Source organism: Apis florea, unplaced genomic scaffold (assembly GCF_048593485.1).
Source record: "Apis florea isolate Af1SG1 unplaced genomic scaffold, ASM4859348v1 contig_3793_pilon, whole genome shotgun sequence".
In the NCBI taxonomy this organism is placed as follows: Eukaryota; Metazoa; Arthropoda; class Insecta; order Hymenoptera; family Apidae; genus Apis; species Apis florea.
Genome location: NW_028256856.1, coordinates 933,345 through 957,585, shown reverse-complemented (window position 1 = coordinate 957,585; position 24,241 = coordinate 933,345). Strand labels below are relative to the sequence as shown.

General features: G+C 42.0%; 1 protein-coding gene across 7 annotated transcripts in view; it reads right to left on the bottom strand.

Annotated features, from left to right (window-relative positions):
* Positions 1–24,241, bottom strand: part of LOC100867195 (A-type potassium channel modulatory protein DPP6) — an 82,708-nt gene that overhangs the window by 13,217 nt on the left and 45,250 nt on the right. For 3 of the 7 annotated variants that reach the window (XM_086915741.1, XM_086915740.1, XM_086915746.1), the window contains 2 exons: positions 15,497–15,741; positions 922–1,028 (listed from right to left, as the gene is read on the bottom strand). In XM_086915741.1, the coding sequence (XP_086771867.1) occupies positions 922–1,028; positions 15,497–15,598 (209 nt within the window). In that variant the 5' untranslated portion in view covers positions 15,599–15,741. Of the gene's footprint in view, positions 1–921; positions 1,031–8,503; positions 8,720–9,699; positions 9,781–15,496; positions 15,742–24,241 lie in introns of those variants that run through there. The other 4 variants (XM_086915742.1, XM_086915743.1, XM_086915745.1 and 1 more) reach the window with 3 other exon arrangements.

The window sequence follows — 24,241 nt, the reverse complement described above, 5'->3', positions numbered from 1 at the left end:
AGCAGGTTTAAATCACGTCATCGATGCTCTTTAAGATTCTCGGGCTAAACTTCCGTGTTTGCGACGCTAGATGGCGGTGTTCAGGGAATTTAGAGAAAGAGCGGTGGGGTGGTTAATGTTATAGAAAGCGAAGGGATGTTCTCGTGGCTTTAAGGATGATAAAACGGGGGATTTTCTGGCGGAACGAAGGCTGGACGTGCCGGGGAAGGATTTCCTCGTAAAAAGAAAAAAAAAAAAGAAAAAAATGAGCAAGGAGGTAAAAAGTGAAAGTCGAGCCGGCTCTTTGAATAAACCCGATGTTTGAACCTGTTTCTAAGCCACCCTGATTAGTTCTCTTTTAGACCGTGTAAAAAAAAACCTCGTTACGGGGTAAATATGAAACGCGGAAAGAAACTCTCTCTCCCCTAATAAACGAAATAATAACTTTGCCGTGAACATTTTTTATCCCAATAGCTGATCCTAACTCTGCTACCCGGTTATATCCCGAGTGATTCTACGCGTCTCTATTTTCTTCCCTTCAAAAATGCGATCAAATGTGATCGTGATTCTTTCAATAATGGAATAAAAAGTATATTGAAAAATCGAAAACGCGTTCGTACGTAATCTTTTCTCGTGAAACAATCCTCGAACGAATCGTCCAAAAATTGAGATTAAAATCGAGACTCTACGCTACTTCATTAACAGGTAACGAATAACAATAATTTCACCCCGTAAAAAAGTTGCATATCTGATATATTTTCATTCGTCGATTTCCCCTCCTGGCTCATTGATACAAAGGAAGGATCAGGAAGAGTTCTCTCGAGAATCGGGCAGGATTAATCAATGTGTCCAGGATAGAAGCTGTATTTCCCTGCGCGGAAACTGTAGAAAGGAAATCTAATAACAGTGTGGTGGAAAAACGGAAGGGGGAAGGATACTCACCCGAGGAGGTAAATGGCCGTGACGATCCCTGCGATAACGAAGCCGATGACCAAAAGCGAGAAGATTATGCTTCGCCAGTTGTGGCCACCCTCCGCGTACGTTAGATCCTGTGAACAGAGCCAGAGATCCTCCTCGTCAGCGATCGATCGATCGATCCAACCCCTTTACTTCTTACTACCACTATATCGAATGCACAAGCCCGCATGCATGCAATCCGAGAGAAGATGGGGAAGAACGAACGTTCACACGATTCAAAGACGGTCCATGCACGGTAATTGGTTTGTTAGTCGATCCTTGCACCCGATCTTATTTTTGTTCTAGCCGGAGACTTTCCTCCCTCTCTCTCCCCTCCCCGTGGATGTTAAGATGTGGTGGATAGCTCGTGGAATTTGTCAACCTCTTCTCAGTGTCTTTCAAAGTAATCTCAACAATTTTTACTAAATCCTATTAACCAATAACACGTTAAAATAATAATACATATATATATATATAATTGCAATAAAATAACCAAGTGTTCTCGCCGGGTTAACGTAGTCGTTGAGGACTAGTTCGACGGTGGTTATCGAGGTATTATTAGTGACCTGTGTCTCCCACGTGAAGTATCGTGTCCGAAAACGATTTCACACGATTCATCAACTGACTACGACTTGCTCTGCACTCGTATTTATATTTTTACAAAAGGTTGCCAATCAACTGACAAAGGATAGAATGTAATTATAAAAGGATGCTATGCAAAAAATTCTACGATACTTTCGTTACCGAGGAAAACAATTTAATCTCCTTCCAATCACGCTTATTTTCGACGGTGTCCGTCAAGAATATCGAAGGGTCTCGCGTCGGATGTTATTGCATTCAGCAGCTGTTCAGCACGGCTAAGCCGGATAACACGCGTCCCGCCCTGTGTAACACACATAGCGGTGCCGACTGGATTTTCGGGACCTGTTTGAATCGTCGAATACGCACACGCGTGTTTGCCCCCCCTCGAGGGGGTGGAGTTATCGATTCGCCCCTTCCTCCCCGTAAACGCCCGCTAATCCGCCCGATACGTGTGGGCGTATTTCACTCGTTTCTCGATCAATGTCACTTTTCAACCTGTTCCCTTCTCTCTAATTGCGTTGAGAAGAAGAATTAATATTACGAGATTAATTTGTACCGAAGAAAGGTGAGAAGTCGTTGACTGTCGGATCAAGTCGTCCCGAAATTTAAGAAAACTTCTCCTGCTTCGAAGAAGAGAGGAACAACGATGGAGGAAATCTTCCATGCCTCCTCCCGACAAGATAATCGACGCTGTTTATCGCCTTCGTCTCATTCCTTCCTTTCCCTTCGCCCAATTTCGTCTCCTCCTTCTTTTCTTCTGTTTCGATTCCACTCCCCTCCCTCCACCCGCGAGCTGATCGATTCGCCGCCTTTGAATTCCGGGCATGCAGCCGTGTGCACGTGCACACCCCCGGCGGAAGGATACACGTATAATGTTTTCGATACGCAGTATCGAGGATGCATCACGATGAAACGTGACCGTCCAATGTTTATTTGTCTATCTGCTCGCCTCGATGCGTCCTCCTCCACTCTGGATCCCAATTGTTTCTTTCTCGTATAGACTTTCCACCCTATTGATCATCCGTGCAAATGTATCGCGGTTAAATTGACGTGTTCGGATGGGACGCGCATTTTTTAAACCGCCCATGTCATTTCATTGTGGCCCGATCATCGTGTTTGAAATCTTTTTTGGAGAAGCGGAGGATTTGGGTCTTGGGGTTGGTTAGTTAGATTTTATTCGCGATTTGGAAGGAATGTGCGGACAGTTTGCAGTTAAGATTGCAGATCACGATTCTTTTTATCCCACTTGTTAATAATACGAAATTTTGAGAAATCTATTACGCGTATATTGGTACGTGGAATGCCGTACAGAATCGCCCAAATATCATTTTTTATATTGGAAATTTGATTTCTCGACCTTACGGTTCTCATCCTCGGATTTCCAGCGTATGTCTCTTGGGTATATTTCGTGTGACGCGAATTCTGATGTATCGATCGAAAAGTCAAAGTTCCTGTCTGGATAAAATAACACGTAAATTTCGATCCGCGTCGATCTGCAATTAATACGTATCGTAGTTGAAAATTAATTCCAAATTGGAGAGAAAAAAAAGTAAATAAGTAAAATGTATGCACGAGGCTTACTTTTTCAAAACCAATCACCATAAACTCGATAATTGTACGCATTAATATAAGCCGCGTGTCAAGGAAAAATCCATCTGGAGTAAAAAAGGACGCGAGATTGCTCCATCGTGGATGCATTTTAAGATGCGTTCACGCGAGAAAGCCGACACCACGAGCGTTGGAAACGTGTTTCCAAAGTTGCGGCAAACACGTCGGCCGCGTTTCGCGTGGAATGGTAAAATAGCGATGTTACAAGTAGAGTGCCCAAGGAAAATATATTCCTCGATCGTGGTAAGGGCAATAATCGTATATAAGTATTCCGTGATGTACTTGGAATCGATAGAAAAATAATTTTACGTTGAAAAATTTATCTTTCTTTCGAAGCGATTTCTCTGAATCGAATCTCTTGATCGAGATCTCGATAGAGCAGCCTGGATCGAAACAATCTGATTTTGAAAATAACCTTGTCGAAATGGAAAACTATATAATCTTCCCTTCGCTGTAATAAATTTGAATTCGAATGGAGCCACTCTATCTTATTACTCCCATCTTCGAAGATGAAACCGATTTAAATATAATTCATACCTCATCCGTTTCTCTTATTCAAATTGCGTCCCTCGTTACGAACGGTGTCCACTGTTCAGAATTCAGGGGAGGACATTGAAACTTTCTCCGTTTTGTTAAGCCATTACGTACGTCCTCCACTTCCTTAATTCCTCTTCTCAAATTTTATAAAAATTTCGTGGAAAATTTTTCCGTTCATCCGTTCCCTCTCAATATTTTCTTAACAATTTCTGAGGATTTCTGAGGATATTTTTCAAGTTTTTCATATTCATATTTCTTTTATTCTATTATTTTTCTCGATAAATTCTCCAAAAATCCTCTTTTTTCAAGATTGGAGAAGAAACGGCGCGAGCAAAATGAGCTTCGGCCGCGTTAAACAGCTAATTCCAAGGTAATTCACGCGTGTCACGTTTTCGTCCCCGTGATGCATCCCGTGATCGGCCTTCCAAAGGGATTTAGACGTTTTCCATATCGAGTGGCCTTCCTCGACCGACGCTTTCTGGTTTATATTCCATCAACAACTCGGCCATCTTCTACGTGCACCCGGCCAGAAATTGGAACCACCGATTCTCGCATGCGAAATGCCTTCTTTCCCGACTGTTCAACGACGTTCAAAAGTGAGCAGACACCTTTATAGTGTCGCGTTGATCGTTGGCTTCGAATTTAATCGAGCACGAGGGGATAATGGGAACGATGGATTTCTCGTCATGGTTTCTTCGATAATGAACTTCGAGAAAATATAATGCTTCCTCTGTCGACGTTTTTTTTATTACATACACTTTTATAACGAACGTGAAGGATTTTCTAAATGGTGGTGGAGATTGTTTCGATTAAATTAAATTAGGATGACCCAAATATCGTGTAGCATATCATCAAGCAAAACCTCAAGCTCTATATACGGATTCAAGAAATGTGAGCACGATTTCGCAACAAATCTCGAACCGCAGCCGTTCCCCGAAACCATTTCACACGCCGAACTTCGATCTACTTTCCAACGATATTACATTCCATCTACAACCACCCCCGCAAACGTTTCTTATCTAATCCAAATTTTTCATTTCCCTTCGTTCGACACCTCGAATCCAATTTCCATCCGAGCAAAACAACCGAGCCTCCAGCGTCCACCAACTCTCACACTTTTGCAATATATAACTTCCGCCGCTTCACCTGTGCTCCTCGTTGCACATAATATAACGCGCTAATGTTTGGAAGAAGTAACGCTTTCGACGCCAAACTCCCTCGGCTCGTGGCCGCCAAACTTTTCGAGCAACTAACTTTAATCTCTCGTCCGCGTTTTCGGATGAAATGCTCGGCTTCGCTGAGAAATTAACCGTGCAATTAGCCGGTGTGTGGATATATCCGTGGAATATATGTTTGAGAGGTTAAAACAAGCGAAAAAGTCAAACTTATTTATCGAGTTTACAACCGTTATCGGTTTAAGCTCGAACGAAGAACAGTTTCGATTGACATAATCGACACGAATTTATTCATATATATCCCGCAGGAATTAATTCACGTTTTATTTGTTCGCGTAAATTCTGCATAAATTCTTGGTTGGATCGAGAGATCGAAAATATAAATAATCGTCCAAATAATATATTCGCGCCAACTTCTCGTCACAGATCGAATCTATTTTTGATACGAGCTTACTTTAATTCCGCTGTGTGTGTCCAGAGCTGCTATACTTTCACGTCACATAAAGAGATCAAGGATTACCGAGGACATCCGGGGCCCTTGGATTTGGGGCGACGATTCCTCCTGCACGAATTGCAGCGTTATCGATCCGCCTGTTGGTTATTTACCTTTTTCTTTCTTTTTTTCCCTTTCCCCTATTTTTAGAAAAATGAGAAATCCTGGCCTCTCTCGTGCATTTTGTCGCGATGATATATATATATGTGTATATATAAAATTCTATACGATCGATAGATCACAAGTTCGGTGGTTTAAGGCTCCTGCAATGGTGTTTGAATGTTGCACGTTCAATTTGAAAGAAAACGAAGATTTCGGGGGAAATGGGATAAAGATTGGGAATAAAATAAGGAAGGAAGGAAAGTGTAGCGTTTATGCAAATTCGTGTTTTCACGCGCGTGGATCGAAATAGAAGTTCACCTTCTAAATGTTTCACTTTGGGTATTTTAGGTTTTACGTTTGTGTTTTCGTTTGAATTTTATTCTGAATCTTTAAGAATCTTTGTTCACGAAGAAACGGTGAACACGAATTGTATAAATAGAAAACCAACTTAATGAGAAAAAATTCATTCACCTGATGTTTCTCAAGAAGTACAACGATCTGATGAAATTTCACTGCGAAAACAGTGGCGTTATTAATTTAAGAATTACGAGAGTGGATTATTATAGGAATAAAAATCAAGGGGAATCAAATTTACCATAAATGCAGCACAAACATCCGCAATATTCCAATATTAATTATCCGCGCGTTGTCATTTATTTACGTTACGCGTATAAATCGCGTAGAAATAAATTGAACGCGAACGTGTTTCTCCACGCGTTTTAAATTTCGATTCGCAATGTTTATTTTGAAACGTTTGACTCTTGACACCTGTCAAATTCTCTCTCAACTTCTCCTCAACATTGATTCGAAACAGGTTTCAATCAAGGCCTGCTATCCGATGACGAATAGCCTGAAAAAAACTTGAGTTATTAATTTCAAATTCTTCCCCTTGAAACGTTTTGTATCCATCTATTATTTAACACAACGAAAAAAAAAAAAAAAAAAGGAAATTAGACGTCTAATCTAAAAGAAGGATTCCACGCAATCTTCCGCGTCACATTATTTCTTCTCAAACTCTACGAAACTCTTTCGAAACCAGATCTATTTAATCGGAAATAAAATTCCACGAGACGAGTAATTGAACGTTCGTTAGGAAACGGATGATCCATGCGAGGAGATGAATCTTCCCCGTCGAATCTCATTGACGGGGTTGAACGGAAAATTCCTCGAGATAATCTTACGTTTTTATTGGCTGGCGAGAGTATATCGGCTTTATCGGTATTTCCACGAGTTTTCGGAATTATATATACGGTCCCCTCCTCCTTGATCGAAAAATTTTGCATACTCTCATTTCGAAAGGATTCTCGCAGGGAAATACATCGATCGATTGAAATTTCGCGAATGGATGGACGGGGAGAAATTTGCCGCTAATCGAACCGGGCTTGTTATCCTCCGAGGGAGAAAGATCGTTGCGCAGGCCACTCGTGGAACACTTGAGAAAATACTGACCCCGTGGCTCCTGATTCGATGATAAAAGTAAGCTCGCCGAGGCGGCGTTTATAGATTTGTGCAGTTAAATTTGTAACCCGCCGAGCTCATCCGCGTCTTTATTTCCAACGATCGTATATTTTTGCTAACTTTAACCCAATTGAAGCCTTCTCGAAAGAATAATTCTCGACCAATGTTTTGGATTATAATACGTGCGTTTCGAGGTCAATACATTTTTCGATATATATTTTGCAGCGACATAAGGTGATAAAATTCTGAGAATTTTGCAATTCAACATTTTTCCGCATCTCTGTTTCATTGTAAAGTTGCATTAATAACGAACGAAAAATAAATGTATGGAAGAAAGAAGGAGAGGATCTTTTGGTAAAGTAAAAATTTGTTGTGTATACAACTCGGCAGTCATAAAACGTGTGTTTATATTCGACGCGTTCGAATATTTTCGCGTAAAATTTTAATGCGCGTTAAAAGCACCGAGATTTCCCGATTAGATCTAATTTTGGATCACATTGCGCACACGCTGAAAACACGTTCTAATCTATCACTGTCCATCGATATGCAAAGTAAACGGATTATCTTCGAGGACTAATAATTCCTTGCACAAAGTCAGCAGCCCGTCGGAAGACGTTAATCCGTCTAACAGTAATATCGTGTGGACGTGGTTTCTGTTCTGTTCGACGTTAACGAGACAACCTACTGCGAAAATGCTGGTACGAGCCAGAATATTGAGCAATAACAAAGAATCTTTTGAATTACGTTGCGTTTTCGACGAAATCGACGAGCTATTCGAAATATTTGTTTTCACTCCGTTAAACTCGTGTTGCGTATATCCATATATGTATATCCATTGATGACAGATCACTGTATTTATTTCACAATTTATTTCATTTTTCCAACATGGAGTAATATTATAAATAAGTAATAAAAAGTTAATACACGTTCAATCATAACGAGTGAACGGATGCTTGTTCGTTTATGATAAAATTTATAAAGATATACGTGAAGAAATGCTTAAGGAGAGGAATAAAAATAAAATGAAATGTTGTAAGACTCGTTTAAATACTCCTGAATATGTATGTATTGTTTCAATTAATTTTCAATTAAGAAACGAATCGATCGAACAACAATTTAACGTCGACTTATCGATTCGTCCGACTGAAAATTTAAACAATGAAAAAGATTCGTGACCTACATAAGTCACATTCTCGGAGACTTATACACTCGATCGATTTCTAAACCCTCCGTTTACGTTTTCAAAAATATCAGCATGCACAAGTATCCCCTCCTTCCACCAAAAAAAAAAAAAAAAAAAACAAGTAATAACTAAGTAAAAGTTTCAAAGTTTCGAACTTTCCACGAAATAACCAAAAAAAAAAAAAAAAAAAAAGAAAGAAACGAACGACCATGCAACGCACGATTATAGAACGTTGGAAGGTTGGAAAAAACATGGCGTTAAACACGAAGCACGTAGAAACAAGAAGAGCACAGAAGATTACACCCAAGACAATAATAACGAGATATCGAACGAAACTCCCTCCCCAAACAAACGGCACAGATCTTGTATATAGCAAATCTTGGAAGCGCGATTCGATCGAAATTTAATATATCGAAATAGCTTGCTTATCTTCCGACAAATTGAGCGGCGTATTGGCCATCGCTGTCCGCCTCCAGAACTGCTGGAACTCCAGAAATAGAAGCAACGAGTCAACGCAACGTTTCACAGGCGGGGACGATTAGAACAGCGACCACGCATCGCCCCCTCTGGCAAAATTCGCGTGTTGCAAAGGCGGATAACGAGCAACTAATCCTTCGTCATCGAGCAGCAAGCCTCGACTGAAGAAGAATCTTTCTGCCAGACTTTCTGGCTCATTGCCCTTCCACACCTCGGTCTTCTCTTTGTCCCCACACCGGTGTGCCTCTCTTAACGTGTTATAAATTATATACACAGGCTATAAGCTCTCTCGTGTAGTGGAAATCGTTCACAGCAACTCTCTCTCTCTCTCTCTCTTTTTCCCCCTCTCCCTTTTTTCTTCACCCTTCGAGGCGATGAATCGCGGGGATCGTGGACAGAGAGGATCGATAGAGCGAAGCTGATTGTGTTCGAATGACGATGGGAGGGGGAGGAGGAGGAGAGTATCGATTTCGGGTGGAATATCGATTTTCGGTTACGTCACGGTTTTGTTTAATCATCGGGGATCTCGGTCGAACGTGCGGATAGGTAAAAGTGCAATAACAATGTTGGAGTAACGATGTTTTGATTCTCTCTCTCTCTCTCTCTTTTTTTCTTTTTCGCGACAGGTTAAGCAAATTTGCCAGCCTTTCGCAGATGAATTAGCGGTAGACGGTTAATGGAAGTGTGTGCGGATATAGCGAGGATATAAATTAGCGCTTGGAAATCCTTGGATGAAATTTTCCGCAAAGTTAATTTCGACTATAAATAACCGTGACGGTATTTTTCAACTTTTTTTTTGAACCCCCGTTTCGTGATCAACCAAATAACCCGTGAACCTTTTCCCTCGCCGATTTGCATTAAAATCAGTCGTGCAACGGTTAATAATAGAACGGTTGTAATAAATTCTCCTAAAAAAAAAAAAAAAAGAAAGTTTCGTAAAATATATATATATATATCTCTTAAATGTCATTATCAAATTGATATATTTCCCAAACTCCTACGTTGCATTGGTACAATAAAGTTTATCTATAAAAGTCTCGTCATTTCATCGTATCTTCCAAAATTTGGAAAAGAAATATCAACGATAATCAAACTCACGTGGATCAGAGAGAAAAAGGAATTAAGAAAATTGAGGGAAATGAGCTCACCAACGTTCCCTGGAGCCGCGCGCAAGTTTTCATCGTGGAGGAAGAGGTGAAGATCAGCACCGTTCAGCCCGAAAGACAATGTCTAACTGGCTTGCCTTTTCACCGCTTGACGAGAGACCCTTCTCCGGTCGCCCGTCTCTTTTTGCCCGAGCCAGAATGCTCAAAGGGGTAACATATGCCGATTCTCCCCTCGCGCGGCTGACCCTTCAGGGGTCAGGAGAGCACTCGGTGAAAGGGGTCGATAATCGAACGAGTTCGCCTCATCCGCCGCCTCTCCCTGTCCCGTTACCTTCCCACAACACCGTTGAAAAAAAAAGAAAATATTACGCGCCTGTTTAAACGATCTCGAAAGAAAAAAAAAATCGCTCACAGAAAGAAGCATAATCTCGTCGAATCTCGAGATCTCCTCTAAATTCAATTTTATTCACCGTTCGCGGGCCAAATTGAACTCTTGCGTCAATAATCATCGTAATTCTTTTCGAATTTGAATATCGTGAGTTATTAGAATTTTATAAATTAAGGAGGTTCGGATGTTTCGTGGCTCTTTGTTGAGAGAGGAAAGGGAGGATAGAATTGTAATTGCGTGAGAAATGAAGATTTCGATTAATTTTGCTCCTTTTGATTTTTCCTTTTTTTTCTTTTTTTTTTGTCAAGAGATGTTCCAATCGGAGAGTAATTCAAAGTTTAACATTTTCATCGTGGATGAAAAACGCGCGTGGAGAGGCGATATCGACCAAACAGAGGGCACCACTGTTCCACAAACGGACATCCATCACGGAAGAAACCCTCGCTCTTCTCTTCGTTTCCCTTTCATCGACACTTGTCCAACAATCTTCCAACGAGCTTCCATCCACCGATTATCTCTTTCAATTGTACCCATCAACCGGTTCAAAGCGAAAAAACAACGAGGAGAGCTTATCAGATGCGAGGCTCAACGGTTGACGCGCACGATAAAACGATCGAGCCCCTTTTTCTTTCGTTTTTTTTTTTTTTTTTTTTTGCTTTAGCTTCCCTCGCGTATCCTCTCCGGACTCAAAGAGATTTAGAGCACACCCGAGTTGGCTGCGCTATATTCTCACTTTCGCTCCCATCCCGTTACGATTAAGTTATTCCATAGTTGGCCTTGGTCTAGCGCCCTCACTTTTCGTGGACGACAACCGTGAAACGGCTGGTTTGCAACCAGTCTGAACAGTGCGAAAACTGGTATCTCGCTTCGCAGAAAGATTTCTTCTGAGATCGAAATTGATTTTTTCAGAAACTCGAGCTACGTGGCTGGAAAAAATACGCTGATACAAAGTTTTAAAAGAACCATTACGGTATACACATACGATGTATACAATAAAGATGCACGAAAAAAAGATATACCGAGTGATATTTTATAGCATCTCGCAGGAAAAAGTAAGTAAGTTCCAACCAACGAATTCTAAATCTTATTTACCTCAGAACGGTATTTTAACAGGAAGAGGAGACAGCACGAAGCGCAAAGTACAAGGGATAAACTGTCGCGTTAAATTATGGAACGCGTTGATGTTTCGTATAAAACTTCCAACTTAATTCTCTCTCTCTCTCTCTCTCTCTCTCTCTCCTTCGAACGTATCCCCTCTTTCGCGCTGTTTGGAAGAAACATTTTTCGCAATTCTGGGGAAAATCTCGTTATCCAAAAAGCGGATTATAGCCGAGGTTGAAAATAATACGAGGTTGGAGAAGGAAGCGTCGATCGGGGGAGAAAATCGAGAGCTGTGCGGCCGTTTCGCGAAAATTGCATCGCCCTCGTTAATGGGTCGTCACTGTAACGGCGCTCTCGGCCGTTAAACGCGTCGTTTTCGCGCGGGGGAATCGCCCCGTCAATAGGGCAGGAAAAGTCAGAGCCTGTCAGAGGCCACGACCAATTAGAGGTGTTCCCCGAAGGAGCGGGAATTCTCGAAAGGATTTTCCGCGATGCATGGGTAAATTGCTGTCTCCTCGACCTCCGGAACCCGCCTTTCTTCGAAAAAGATGGCCGAGATTGTTGGTTTCGAAGGTTTATCGTTAATTGATTTCTCCGTTTGAAAGCACGTGTATCGTTTTGAGTTTCAGTCGAACGAGATGTTATTATCAGCAACGACTCGTTCTCCACGTACGCCTTTATTATATCGCCGTACGTATAAATTTCGTTGCAATAAAATGTATAACAGAAAACGAGGCACAACTTGTTCCTATAAACTATACACTTTCTGAGAAATAACACTTTACACACTTTATTTTCTTTTCCAAAAGAAGAAGCAAGACTTGCTATTGCTTGTATGACAAACAATTTTCGGAAGTGAATGAAAATTATTCGATTCCTTGTTAGGTCAGTAGGGGCGGAGGGAGTATTCATGAATAAATCTGCATATTCGTCTGAAAATTTGCCGATCTCCCCCCCGACATTGTCGCGCGGCATGTAAATGTTATCCAAACACGCAGTTGTATGTTCCGACAGTCGGTATAAATTTAGATTTTCCCGCTGAACCCTTCTAGTTTTATCGATCCTGGCATTCCAGCGCCACTTCTCTCGCCTCCCCCCGCCCCCCCTTCGAGAATCATAACCGTACAGTACACGTAATATCTACGAGACGTTGGTGGCGCATAAATAGTGCCGTCCAACGAAGGAGGGAAAAAGTTGTAGGCTGCGGTTTCAGAAACGAGTAGCATTTCGATAACAATTCAAATTCCGTTTCCAAATTCCTTCCTTGCCGAGAAGTAAGAGAATTCTCAGAATCTCGCTTTGCCCTTCGAGCGGATCAATCGATGGAAAGCCTCTTGATAAGCCGTATTATCGAGCCATCAGCGTTTTTTTTGAATCGATCTCGGTTGTGCAATCGAGACGATGATCGGTTAATAAACGCCACTTGGCACGAGTGTACGGTCGGTCGATCAGTTAAGTGGTCGACAGGCTCGCGCGAATCAGCCGTTGCTGAAGTGGAAAGATTGGCGCGTTTCCGTTCGATTTCTGAGAGAAGTTGACTAAATCGAGGCCTACGAAACTTTTCCTAGCTTCGAAATTTTAATTTTTGGACGAAAATTCGAGAGTTGCTGAAATCGGTTTCTCGGTTATCCGCGACTTGTTCCTTTCTTAGGGTGGATAACCATCGTCCACACTGCATAAGTAACTTCCTCGAGGAGCCGTCGAAGGTGTCCTAGGTCGGCAGCGGCGAGTGAATTCTCACTGGTCGGTGACGAGAGCTGAGAAAACAAAGGGGGTTGAAGCCAGCGGCTCTGCATAATGAATCCTCTCTCTCTCTCTCTCTCTCTTTTTCCACCAATTCGGCTCGTAATTAGCGCTTCTCCTTCTCCTCTTTCAGAAATCCTTCAGAACTTTTTATCGAGTTCTCCTCTCAAACCAAGATCGAACGCTCTTGCGCATTTGCAAGTCTGATTCAATCGATGGTAAGTGGCTCGAGTGGCGCGTCGTTGGGAATTGATTAAGGCTTTTTAAATTTTTCTGTTTCGAGTGGAGTTTAACATTTGCTCGTTATATTTACTCATAATTTTGATAGATTTAATTATCGATATGATGGCGAACAGGTGTTGAGAGCGTAACAGCATAATATTGTAATAAGTCTCGTTCGCTGTCGAAGCGCGTGCTTCGATAGTGATTCTTGTCGATTTAGCACGTGATGCCTCGACACGTGCGCGATATTTCTTTCGCAGCTGTGGATATATCTTTATGAGATATCGCGTGTTTCCACTGGGAATTCGAGAATTAAAAAGGTTGATCACGAAGATTGTTTTGCGCGAACGTGTTACGTGAAGAGAGCGTGGGCTTTTAAATTCGTCATTTTATAGGCTAGTTTCAGTCGTGTAAAGTTCGGTGGAGAAAATTTAATGGCCGCGATGAAAATCCTGGCTTGTTGAAGAACGGACGACTTAACGGAGTCGTTCGTTCATGCTCGTTTGCATTAATTGTTTTGTTAATTCCTTTAGATCACACCGCCACCCCGGAAACGATGCAACGTTACTTTATTTTGTATTCAAGTACTCGTAAACTCGTGAGCTTCTTTCGAGTACGAAAGAGGGTAGTTAATAGAAACAGATGCACGTGCAATTTCCGGTTTTAACGCGCTTAATGTTTCTTCTTGTATTCTATTCTATCCTTCCGAGAGAAAATTGATCGCGATCGTTTTAATTAAAGAAAAGTGTTCTTTCTTTTTTTTTTTTTTTTTTTTTTTTAAGAAAATTTAAAGTTTCTTCGAAAAAATAGTTTCGAATTCCAAGAAGGGGAAACGCTCAACAAGTATAAAATATTTATATTAACGACCTGAATGCGAATTTTCCACTCGTGGAAATTGTGTCGTGTCACCTTGGAATTATGTTAACGCGTTACCTTTAATTGTAACGAGGCACGCTCTGTATTTTGTCGGTGGCACAGTAGTGTGCTGCGCGCTACATCGCTCACAAGTATTCTAACGCTCACAGCTATCAATCTCATTCCACCTCAAATGCAAAATCCTCGTACTAGCATGCGTTTTAATTACATTTACTCATGGCCGGGATATTCTCCCGTGTTCATTGCTACCAGTCAACCACTATAATCGTGTTTACCTCTAACAATATCGTGAGAAAGACAAACAGAAACATTTATAGAAAAAAAAAAAAAAAAAAAAAATATGCAAACTGCATCATGTACAAATAAATCCATTGGATTATTATGAAACCAACAAAAATGAAACGATATTCCGAAATCCTCTTGATCCGCAAATCATCGGTGTAACGAAAATCTAAAAAAAATTCCAAATAAAAATCGTTTCATTTTTATTTTCCACACAAAACAATCCCCCTCTAACCTGGGCTATGATGGTGCCAGACTTGATACAAAAAATTCATCAAACTACGATCGGTGATTGTCGTATTTAAAAATTAGAATAATTTTAGACACAAGACATATTTACACTCTCGTCACGCACTGTTGACTCGTCGCAAACTGTAGGCCAGATCGATAACGACTAAATCGTTAATAACTAAACCAAACGCGTTGAAACTCGAAAATTGTAAATATTACGGAAATCCATAATATACGTATGTGCATATCTCTTCTCGATGCATTCGATTCAATGCAATAAGTCACATCGCTCGTGTTACCTTTCATCAATCTCCAAAGATCCTCGCCACTATACTCATATCATACTTGCTGGTAAGTTGGCGGAAAAAATACAGGATCTAGCGAGATAATTCAACCTACGCAAACACATAGTCAAACACAAACATACAGTCACACGCATTCTTATAATTGGCTAAACACTCGTCACATCTATTAACTACCATCAACAACATATACCACCAATGCGTATTATATTTGGTGAGTGCCAACTTACCAGCAACGCACAATACTTCGAACAGAATCTAATAGTCGTCAGCGACCGATCGCCAAACTGATCGACAGCGACTGGTCGTAACGACTGGTCATCAGCGACCGATCGACAGCGACTGGTCGTCAGCGACCGATCGACAGCGACTGGTCGTCAGCGACCGATCGACAGCGACTGGTCGTCAGCGACTGGTCGTCAGCGACCGATCGACAGCGACTGGTCGTCAGCGACTGGTCGTCAGCGACCGATCGACAGCGACTGGTCGTCAGCGACTGATCGACAGCGACTGGTTGTCAGCGACTGGTTGACAGCGACTGATCGACAGTGCGTAACAAGGTTTCTTCTCATGCTTTGAGAACCTGACGAATTATCTCGACGAATCTCGTACACGACCTCGACCGGCTCTCACGAACGTTACGAGAAGGGGGGGGGAGGGGGGAGACGAAGGATGGACCGCTGGAGCGATTTACCTCTTTTACCTGGGCTGATTTTGAACGGGGATCGGCGACCTGGACGGTCTCGTCGGGAGGCAGCCGCCAGGAGTTCCTCTCGATGTTGACGCTGGCGTTCATAGCGGCCTCCTCCTCCGCCTCCCGTGTCCTTCGTCGTTCTTAGCTGCCTCGTCCTCGCGCCAACGATTCCCCGAGGTCCCCAGGGTAACCCCCGGGCCACTCCTGGGGCCGAGGTCCTACACCACCAATCCACAGTTCCTCACCTGGAACGGGAGGGAGGGGGTTAAGATTCGTTCGATTTGTCCGATTGTCTCGAAGCGAATTGTTTGTTCGGAGTTGTGTCAAGTTTGGTTTGGTCTCGCGAAGAAGGGGGGGGGGAGGGGGGAAGGGTATTTGAGATCGTGGACAAACAAAATATCTTTCTTCTCGATGTGTATCATCTCTCTACGAGTCTTGATCAATGAGTCTTTGCTTCTTGTTTTCCAAGTTTCAGAATTAAAATCTTCTTTTTTTTTAGCAGATCGAAAAGTTATCCGAGATCGAAATAAATCTTATTCTGAGTCGATCGAACGAACCGGTTCGAATCGGTTTCCACGGCGATTAATATCGATCTTGGCTCGATAGAGTGGGGAGGAAAAGGTTAAGGACGATTCTCGTGAAATGTCATGGTAATTTGCGCGGCCGACGCAATTCATCCTCTCCCACCCTCGTTACCCTTATCCCCGATTTTTACCCTTATATCCCTGCCCCACAAACACGTTCACAATTATTATTTATAGCGCGGGCAATTTCATTGATGCAACAACAAAGTTCCGTATCGTTCGAAAATTTTCACGTTCACGCCCTTTATACGCGCGGTAAAAATTTCTTCCTACGTTATTTTCGTCCCGTTTCGTGCCGCTCGATTCACAAGTTCAAGTGGGAAAAGTATGAATGGAGGGCATTGAATCATTGACGAGACGGACAGGAACAAAGGGTAATCACGAATTCCCCGAATAAAGGATTACACCCTGTCCCGATCCCTGTCCACCGCCGAACCCCTATGAATAATTTAATTAAAGTCGAAATTTCCCCGCACAGATTAGTTTATTTTCGATCTAAATTTCAAATTCAAGTTCCGGCGCGGCGGGCATGCAAATTTCGAAGAGCCGGGCCCGATTAACAGCCCTGTTATACTTCACACTCGCCTTTAACTCGCCGTGTCTTCTAACGCGGAGTTACCAGAGTTTCGAATCGTTTCGAATTTCCCGCTTGATCTGACCGATCGCTCCACCTCTTGAAACATCCCTCCAACGAGGACTTTCGACGAAACTTCCGGAAAATCGTCCGAACAGCTTTAAGTTCAAAGTTACGGGTCTCGAGAGGAGAGAAACTAGGCTCGACGCAGACTAGGCGAAGAAGAGCACGCGTCGAGAGACTCCATTTACTCCTTACTACCTCGTATCATCGGCAATCAGAAGAACGTGATACTGCCCCAGGCGCAGGATTTTTATACTATATATACCAGGCGAAGAGGATGGATTTCACGCTCTTTGTTCCGGCTTTTCCAATTCCACGAAACTCGATATCGGAGGAGTCGACGCGTAACCGCGTGACTCGAGCTCGTCCGAATTTCAAATCGATCCCTCTCTGTCCAATTCGATATCGTTCCGATCGACGCAATTCCGTTCTTAAAAATCCTGAAACCTGTTTCGAAGCTGTTCCACGCCCATCGCGTGGAAAATTATCGATCTGCGCTTCGTAACGATCCAGCCAGGCGGGAATTTGTGAAAAGGGAACGCGACGACTTCCTTTCCTTCTTTAAAAATCGTTTAAAAATTCTGTTTCGATCGCACGGATTCAACCACCATCCACACACTTTTATCCCTCCATGATTTTTGTAACGTATTTTAACTTTGTATCAATGTTTTCGTTCGCTCGTTTATCCCCCTTTATCGTATCGTTCAATTCGTGAAACGGCGCACTTCTCCATGTCGAATTTATTTTCAATACACTTCCCTTCCATTCATTTTTACTGTTGGAGGGAATACAGTATATGGAATAATACACAGCTCGATGATTATCTACACGGATTAACACGTTGACGAAATGGAATAACCTGAGCCTGAAAAATGCTTGGAACGAATGGACGGCATTGCACGGGCATTCAAGGATTCGGTCGAAAGTGGCTGAATGTCGTTTAGGAATGACTGAATGGAGAGGGAGAAAGTGAATGTGCAGCCGGTTCAAATAAGGAGATTGAAAGGGAGAGCAGTGACACTTCGCGAGCCCAGGGAACGAAAGTTGAAATCGACGTGACGGGTAATATATAATCGATAGAAAGAAAAAAAAATTTAAAAGAATATTCTCATAAAGTCGAATAACGCGATAAACGCTTTATATATGCTTTATATTTTTGTGCAAGCGGAAGCCTTGTAATCTGGACGCCGTTTTTCTATCGTCCCGCGCATCGTTGCCCTCGTAAAGAGAAATTGCATGAAAATACAGTACACGTACGACCGCATGCATCATTTCAGCCTCCCGTGCGTTTCGACGTGACACGACCTCGTAAAAATCCCATCCCCTGGATTTCAACGGGGGCCACGTCGTTTTTATCACGGAATCGCTGTTTCGCGTCAAACCTATTCGACTTTTTCTTCTTCCTTTTCTCTCTCTCTCTATCCACTTAATCTTTCTCGCCGAAATTTTTCCAAATTTTTGAATTTAAAATTCGTCGAATGTTAAAATTTAAAATATTTAACGAAGTTTAATAATTGTGACGAGAAGTTTGTTTCGCTTTGTCGTAAGACGGCGATATAGGGCCCCGTTGAAATTAGGATCGTTGAAAATTTTTCATCGGAATCGAGCGATAAGGGGATCGTCCAACTTTTAACGATATTATCCCAGGGTGGAGGAGGGCACGGCCGTTAAATCGTTTTCTTCTCTCCTTCCCTTCCTCGATGGGGATTCGGAATCGGCCCATCGAATTGTGAACAAAGGAAAGTTGGATAACGAAACCGTCTATTTGCCCGAAGGGATCGTTTAATTACATCAAACGGGGGCTTCTTTTCAATCTTTCCTTTCCTTTCCGACTCGGCAGCCGTTCTTTAAGAACGTTGACTTTAATTAGGGACTGTTCGATTTGAAAAAATTTGGTCGAGACGAGACTGGTAGAGGTGGACGCTATTAGTCGGACGGGCGAAGAAATAAGATCGATGATGGAAGGACGAAGAAGTGGGAAGAACAACTCAATTTATTGTTTCTGTAACTGTATAATATCCACGAATAAATGTTACTCGAGCTGTTATTCTAATAACTAATTACATCGTAATAACTTTCTCTCAACTTTTCAACTCTGTCTTCAAATGATTTTTATCTCCCTCGAAGAAATTTGAATCCTTCTCCCAATAAACGATAACCATCTTTCCAATTCCACGGAACGGGAATTCCAACGAATTTATCGACAACCGAGAGAATATTATAATTAATAAAGAACGGGAAGGGGAGCGGGGACGGAGGAGCGGAAAGGGAACGTTGTCCTCGCGGAAGGGTTGATGCAACGTGGGTCGTGACGTCAGAAGGGGGCGCGATTACGTCAGAGTAGTGCGGCAGACTCGAAGCTTCGCCCGGATGGAGGGGAAAGGAAGGGAAGAGGGAAAAAGGGGTTGAGAGGAAGGGAGAGGGGGGGGACTGCGAAAAGGGAACGCAGTGGTGGGGAGGCACGCGAAATAAGGTCGGCCACCCCGAATTTCATTCATCGGTCACACAGTGGTAGCGGTCTAACTGGATTAATCCTTCTCCTCCTCCTCCTCCTCCTCGTTGTTCAGCCCTGTCTAAGCGACAAAACCGTAAACGCGAATTGATGGTGGCCAGCCGTTTCACGCATGCGTGTGGATTGTTGTGTCGGCGAATTTTTTCCATGGATTTGCTTGCCGTAAAATTCTTTTTTTTTTTTTTTTTCGTCGTCTGGAAAAGTGGAGAAACAATAAGAAGAGTAGATTAACGCGTAGATTTATCCAGATTTAAAGAAAAAGTTTTGTAACTTACTTCAGAATATAAAAGTATTTGGAAAATTTCTTTTTGGGAATTTATTTTCTTTCCGGCTAATTCGAGGACGTTTTAAATACCACCTTTGACAAAAGAAAGAAAGAAAAAAAAAAACATTTACAGGAAGCGTACGTAAAAAAGACGATAATCGAATTTTCACACAGTCGTCAGCAACTTTTTTCCCCCACCCCCTCTCCTCTTCCATCATTTTCTTTCGCTCGCCAACCACTTGGCGCCAAATTGGCTCGTTAAACTTTTCTCGCGACGCGTATCCCCTTTCTTATTCCCGTCTTCATCTTCTCAGCCAATCTCAAGACCGAAGATCAAGCGTTTTTCTATTTCGCCGTATTGCAAGGGATCGGATCCGACAAAAACAGGGATCGCATCTCTCCTCTTTTTCAATCGTACCCGATTAATTTCACGCTTTACTTTATCGTTGTAAAATGACTTCTGTCCAAATTAAAATTTTGTTGTGAATAATAATAAAATCCTTCCACGTGCGAAAATATGTCAATAACTTTGCTTCCCCATCCGTCAATTCGAAACAAATTCATGGACAACAAATGATCCAACGAATAACGAACAGTAACATAGTACCGTCGGTCCCCATAATGTTCCCGGATAATTACACGATTTTCCATCCGAAACTCCATGAAAACGATAACAACATCGGTCCATCTCGGTTTCCCAGACTCCGTTCAATATATATACAAATCGAGTGACGCAACGCTTTTATAATCGTTATTAACGCCATCTTTCACGGAACAAAAATTCCCACATTTCCATCGATTCATTCGCATCAAATCGTGTCCCTTACGACGATATTACAACGAGATTTCGTATATCACCAGACCGCCTTTCTCAACGATCCAACGCGTTTTCGCGAATGATTTACGACCGGCGTGAAGAATATCGCATACGGTTGCTCACCGGTTACCTCACTGTACATTTCGCGATAATTCTGCCACGTTTCGCCAGATATATTCGACTCGGCCACGAATACGCGTTACGTGACTTTCGATCCCATCCCTCAACTATATGAGGGAACCACATATCAATGCCCACGGTAACACGATTTACCGTGTTCGAAATTTACCGTCTCAGAAATTTCGCTCGATCGTCCGTGAAAAAGTATCGAATTTTCTGTTCGTCAATTGATATATATTTTCTGTTCTCTGAAAATGATTCGACAATTTCTTTATTTTTTTTTTCTTTTTTTTTTCTTTTTCAAATCGTTGAATCGATGAGTAAATTAGTCAACTGATTCGATTTCTCTTGACTTCTCGTGTAATATTATTTTTTAAGGAATGTAACTTGTAGAAATTTTTAACTCCTCCAAAATACAAAACAGATATCGAGTAGTCTATCGTGTTGATAAAATGATTTTTCAGTAGATTTCTTTTAAGTATTTTTTGAAAATCAATTATCCTGTTGCTTATCATTTTTTTGCTCCAACGTGCGTGTACAATCAATTGGGGAGATCTCTCTGATCGATATTCAGCGTTGATTGGAACGCGTGCGATTCCTCGATATCGAATGGGATGCTCGATCGAAAGCCGGAAAACCGGGGTTAGTGTTGCGGATATTAAGGCAGTTGCGGCTGCCACGTTCGTTCCACTGTTTATGGACGGTATTTCGGCGGGGAAGGGAAATATATTTCCCGCGAATATTCGATAATTATAAACGACCGTTTATATTTCGAAATTATATCACGGAAATACGTATCGAGTGTTGCACACAACCCCCATTAAAACTCTCTCTCGTTTCTTATTTCAAGTTAACTGAAATTGAAAGGGAAAATTGCACCAAGTTTATCAATTGTTACATCGTGAACAATTTACCAAATTTTCTCTGGTTTTCTAAAATGTTTTGAATGGGTTTAAAGTTATCAATTACGTATATTTTAAATCGATTCTGTCAAAATCGTGCCAATCTGAGGAATTCGGGCAATCCCTGAAAGACACGATTTTTGGCCAGATGCAGAACAACAACGTATATCTTCTTTTCCTCGATTTATCACGAGATATTATTAACCAAATTCCCCCATCTTTTAATTAAAATTATGATATTGTCCCGCGCCAGGCATTAATTACGACGCAATTTGATCATTATTCCAGCCTCTGCGTTGTGTGTACATCATTAAACGTTTCGTAAGGGATCGTTGTAATTTTCGGGTTGCAACTACTTTATCAACGCACGAAAGCCGATTATAGCTTCCACTAACTCATCCAGGCCCGGTTTCCACTGCATAGACGGTGTCGTTTCGGCGTTGGGAGGGGCAACTTTTCACGAGGCGGTCGTTCCGCCGTTTACACGCCGCTTACACATTCCTCGAGACGCAAAATGGCGAGGTTATTCGACTATAGTTGCTCTCCACTCCCCCTCCTCCTATCTCAAACAGACTAACGTAACCGAAGTCAGGTGAATTAATTATTATATTCCTTCGAGCGCACGAAATTAGAGGGAATCAGAAGTAAAATCCATTTTCTTGGAATTGTTCAACAAGTAGCTCGAACTTGCGAATATGAAAACAAGTCGGCTCGAGGCTATCGTCTCGATCCTTTCTGAAAATTAAGCTGATATAGCGAAAAATCGTCGAGGATACGGTAACGGGAATATTATCTTTTATGAGTGGTTCACGAATCGCGAGAGCGATCAAGTGTTTTTAACATAAACACGCCCCGACCACGTTTCACTTAGCAATTCCAACTTCCATTCCCCTCCCCGAGCCAAATTGTCTTTTTAATTAAAACGAGCAACAGAGCTGACCATTTCCAGTTCCATTCTTATTACGGCCATCCTCCAACGAAAGCTCCAAGTTTCTCCAACGAAATTGCGGAATTGCTTCGTTCATCCGCGGCCAAATCGGAATTTCATTGGCCTCGAGATGGGTCGAGAAAGCTTCGGCCAGCCATAAATACTTGTCCACGTGGACGTGGAACAAAGTTAGCTCCTCTCGCCTTCCTCCTCTCGAATTCTCCTAATCAATGTCCCGTCAAACTTACCCACCGTGTAAACAAACTCATTTGTCCTAGTCGAGGAGCGGAAATTGGCGACTTGGCGTACGAGAAACGATGAGAACGCGCGTTTAAATGCAGCTTGTAGCAATTCCGAATCGAGAATCGAGGCTGCTCGGTTTTTGCCGCGTCAGCAGTGTCGCGACGTTCCACGAATCGGATCGTATTTGATTGATTCGACGCCATTGTCGACGCCCATGCGACCGAGCATTAACTCGACGTTTCCGGAAACGAGCGTGTTTCGATGCTCGCCATGTAAAAAATATTCGTCGGTGTTGCAATCTGTATCGACGAGAATGATTGGAAAACTTTGCGTGACGCGGTCGATAACTTCTGGCTAACTCTTGGACAGGTAGAGAAAAATGGTTTCGAGTTTTTGGGAACGGGTTTTTCCCTGCAAAAATTACTCGAAAGAGCAAGTTGAATATTTTATTTTGAAACTTGTTGTAGGATTTCTGGCTAGGATTCGATCAATAAATCGTATCGTAAAATCTTCAAAGAAACACGGGACAATGTGGTTCGAGTCCGTGGCTGTGAACCCCGTGAACTATCAGGGGTCTACATACCTTTCGCCAAGGATCTCGTTCGTTTTGTGTAAAGTTTCCAATCGAATATCCTGATATTCACGTATTCTCGTTATCGTTTTTAGTTACAGAGCAAATTCAAATCTGAAAATTCGTAAAGAGAATAATTAATTAAAATAACGTGGAGCGTTCAAATTCTTAACGCGGATATAATAAAGACGTGATATATATCATCTCGAATGATTCTACGTCATCGACAAAGTCCATCGGATCCAATGGATCATAAAACACCACCAACTTATATCATCAAAAACTTTCGGGAACCGCACGAAAACTTTACGCCGCGCATAAAGTATCGAGGGTGTGGACGGGGGGGAGAACCTACGAAAAGTTTCTCTTTTTCCAAATATTTTCTTCCTCCCACGCGAGAATTTATCGCGCTACTTGCGAAAACTGAATCCAGGTTGGTGTTTGCGAAGACAAAGAGGTTCGATTTTACGAATTACGCGAGGAATCATTCGTATTCGTCTTCTCGTGAGAAGACGAGAGGTTGCAGCTGGAGAAGACAGAATCGAATCGTGTCTACGAAGGAGAACCCGAATTTCATTCGGTTCGTTTAATTAATCCACGAAGCTCTTATTTTCATTAAGCTTCGTAATTCACTAGATTCATTCGTCGTGTCGGTTTTAATTACAAATTACGGTTTCTCTTCCCTTCCCGGTTTATCGTCGGTTGTTATTTCGAAATCGAAAGTGAATTAATTATTATTTTTTAATGATAATCGACTAACAATCGTTGGATATATAATAATGTATTTGTAAAAATTCACGATTGAATTGAATCTCGATTCTTTCCTCTTATACTTCCAGAATACGTTATCTCTTCGTACTTTTCCATAAATATTTCTGAAACTGAGCTCTTTATCGAACTCTTTGCCAATCAAGGACCAAGTGTGCGCGCCACACACTCTAATCGGTTTATTAACTCGTAGAACTACCTGTTGTACCCTCTGACCATCTGCAGCCTTATCAACAGGATTAGTTTCTCGAACGTGAAATTCTTGCTGCCTTACTTCACGAGAGAATTTTAAATCAGACTAATTGCTTCAACAAACTATCGGGTCAATTCGCCGGAAAATTAAGCAAATTGAGAACGAAACTTTTTCAGCGTTCCAAACTTTTTCAGGAAAGATGAAA